This window comes from Macrobrachium rosenbergii, chromosome 2, assembly GCF_040412425.1.
Source record: "Macrobrachium rosenbergii isolate ZJJX-2024 chromosome 2, ASM4041242v1, whole genome shotgun sequence".
In the NCBI taxonomy this organism is placed as follows: domain Eukaryota; kingdom Metazoa; phylum Arthropoda; class Malacostraca; order Decapoda; family Palaemonidae; genus Macrobrachium; species Macrobrachium rosenbergii.
The window spans coordinates 32,404,691-32,408,012 of NC_089742.1; the positions used below are offsets into that span (position 1 = coordinate 32,404,691).

At 32.8% G+C, this 3,322-nt stretch overlaps 1 protein-coding gene across 1 annotated transcript in view; it reads left to right on the forward strand.

Annotated features, from left to right (window-relative positions):
- The first annotated feature begins 1,583 nt into the window (after nucleotides 1-1,583).
- The window catches only part of LOC136849691 (stabilin-2-like), a 5,238-nt gene continuing 3,499 nt past the window's right edge, over nucleotides 1,584-3,322 (forward strand). The window contains exons 1-3 of the mRNA XM_067123038.1: nucleotides 1,584-1,862; nucleotides 3,035-3,064; nucleotides 3,218-3,250. Of these exons, the coding sequence (XP_066979139.1) occupies nucleotides 3,220-3,250 (31 nt within the window). The 5' untranslated portion in view covers nucleotides 1,584-1,862; nucleotides 3,035-3,064; nucleotides 3,218-3,219. The remainder of the gene's footprint in view (nucleotides 1,863-3,034; nucleotides 3,065-3,217; nucleotides 3,251-3,322) is intronic.

A 3,322-nucleotide genomic window follows, 5' to 3' on the forward strand; every position in this document is an offset into this window, starting at 1 on the left:
TCCCTGAATGATAGCCAGTCACTGATATGCTGTAAATGATAGCCAGTCAATGGTATTCCATGAATAATAGTCAGTCACTGATACTCCCTAAATGAGAGACAGTTACTGATATACTGTGAATGATAGCCAGTCACTGACATTCACTGAATGATAGCCAGTCACTGATATACTGTGAATGATGGCCAGTCACTGGTATTCCATGAATAACAGTCAGTCACTGATATTCCCTCAATGAGAAACAGTCACTGATATTCTGTGAATGATAGCCAGCCACTGATATTCCGCAAATGATAGCCAGTCACTGATATTCCGCAAATGATAGCCAGTCACTGATATCCCGTGAATGACAGCCAGTCACTGATATCCATTTACGAAAAAGTTTCTTAGCAACAGCATACAATTGTCAGCAAGCGATACAGAGCATGTCCTGGCTTTCCCACTGGTCTGAATAAACAATTATATATTTATATATATATTTTTTTTTTTTTGCTGTGATGTCGTCAGTATCAAGTTCATCTCCGCTACGGAGTCACGTTTGGTTGGTGTCACTGTTTTCGTCTTGTGTTTGCATTATGCTTTTTTTTGGGGGTTGGGGGGTTGGGAATCCCTGACTTAATTCCTCGTTAAGTAACACGTCTTCTCATTACTCGGTTACCACATTACATTTTTTGTTTGTTTACATTATTTTTTTTTCTATTTGTATCCCTCTTTATTATTCCTTCTCATTCTTTTTAATAAGCTATTTTATATTAACCCATCGTCTTTGTACCTTTGTTTTTCTCATACTTGGTAGTTTTTAACAATTTTGTTTGTAATCTTCTTCTTTTTCTTCTCCTTCTTTCTTCTTCTTCTTCTTCTTCTTCTTCTTCTTCTTCTTCTTCTTCTTCTTCTTCTTCTTCCATAACAGATTGTATACCATTCTATTTTTCTTCATTATTCCCTCATATTCCTAATTTCTTACTTTTCTCTCTGCCTTGTCATTCTTTCTTTCTTCATTTTTCTAATGTCTTCTTTAGCTTCTCGTGCGTATTTTCTCTCTTCTCTTTTCTCATTTATGCCATTCTCGATTCATTAGATCATCAAGGAACCTCTTTTATTTCTTCTTATTTGTTTTTACGAAGGAGATTCTCTATGCCAACGAGTCTTCATCGCATATGTTACTTCAAGTACTCGCTGTTTAATTTCTGTGGGCCACTAACAGTTGCTATTTTGTCCTAGAGCTTAATTGCTAACATGGAAATTCCCAGTTAAATGACCCAGAGATAAGATTTTATTGCCACGACAAAAAAATACATTTTTTAGAATCTATTTTACAAAGTAGACATCGTGCGGAAACATCACTTATCCTTTAAATTATGCTGATTCATACTTAAGCGTATGAGCAATGTACAAAGCGTACTCTACTTCACTAATCTCTAAATAGACTAAACTGGTCTGAGGGAGGCTTTGCAAAAAAAGCACGCAGTTCTAAAACATCTGGTATTCGTGGGTTTTCCCAAACTGCCCGCGTTGCCCAAGCATGGTTAAGCAATTAGAGACGCTTCTACCCACTGCATATAAGCTAGTGCGTGAGCTAATGCACCGCTTATAGGAGAAAGCGAGCAAGCAAGCAAGCATTTGGCGGGCCTGTAGAAGACTGAACAGTGAGGACGTCCTGACGAAGATCTGTCAGTTTTTTTGCCAAGATGGAAATTCATCTCAACTTAAGAGTCTTTCTCTCATTCCTTTGTGGTCTGGTACGTCGAGTCAAATATTACTGACACAGTCGCCGCCTGTAGACACAAAGGAGGCCACTGACATCAGAGTCCCATCGGAAATCACTGACAACAGATTGCTATCGGAAATCTCAGATAAAATTGACGGTAAGGAACCTGTTTATCTTTTTAATCTCTAATTTTTTCTGGATGTGATTTGATTTGAGTAGTTTTTTTTTTTTTAATTTACATATTTGTGAAGGAGTGAGTTGTGTTTTTTTAACACATTTATTTGCGAAGTGGTGAGGTTGACTTAGGTGAGAAACAAGACTTGAGGCAATAAATAATCAAGATAATTAGTTTAATAAGGAGAAGGAGGATTTCTAGGAGAAAAGAATAGAGGATTTATGATATTTCAGTAATTAACAAATTTTCATTTTGAAGATGTAGAATATTATATTTATAAAACGCCATGAAACATAAGTAACGCAAGAAATGTACAAAACTGATGTTTAACAATACTGTATCAACCCTCATAAGATATTTCCAAGGTATTTCTCTGCCATTCACAAAGCTTCAACAGCAAACGTTCATCCCTCTCACGCATACAGTATTGTTAAACACCAGTTTTGTGCATTTCTTGAGTTATTTATGTTTCGTTGCGTTTTAAATAAATATAATATTCTACATCTTCAAAATGAAAATTTGTTATTTACTGAAATATCATAAACCCTGTTCTACTTCTTCCCCTTCTCTGGTCCTCCTCCTCCTTATTAAACTAATTATCTTGATTATTTATTGCCTAACTGCAATGTTCACAGATATAAAATTAAAGTATGAAGCTGTTAAGACTGATATTTTTTTGTTTAGTGATATAAATAATATACAGTACAATAGATATTATACTGTTTTTATACATCAAAAACTTTTGTATTTGTACGCACACGCTCATCATATGCTAATGTAAAGACGGTTACATACACACACACATATATGTATATATACATACTAGCATATATATATATATATATATATATATATATATATATATATATATATATATATATATATATATATATATGTGGTGTGTGTTGGATATATATATATATATATATATATATATATATATATATATATATTATATATATATATATATATATATATATATATATATATATATATATATATATATATATATATATATATATATATATATATATATATATATATATAAGTATATATATGTGTTGCTTTGTATATAGATATGTGCTTTTATGTATTCGTATATCTTTACTTCTACAAAAAATATACGTATAACAGATTATCACTTTCCTTTGCAGGACACAGACAGCTCCTGATTACTCTCGTAGGTAAGTTGTCGCAGTTATTCATATACTAAGACCTCGTCAAGATAAATACCTCACGTGAATAAATGAAGTTAATGTAAGATAAAAAGGAGTAATAGCCATTAGAAAAAAAAAAACTTACGCTTAATAATATTCCCCACTCATGATTACTTTCAGAAATGCAGGTGGAGATGGCAGACATTTTGAAAGGTATGCAACTGGATATTTCTTCCTCGCTTTCAGTTAATTTTTGCTCAGACTTCCTTGTATGGTTAGAAATCA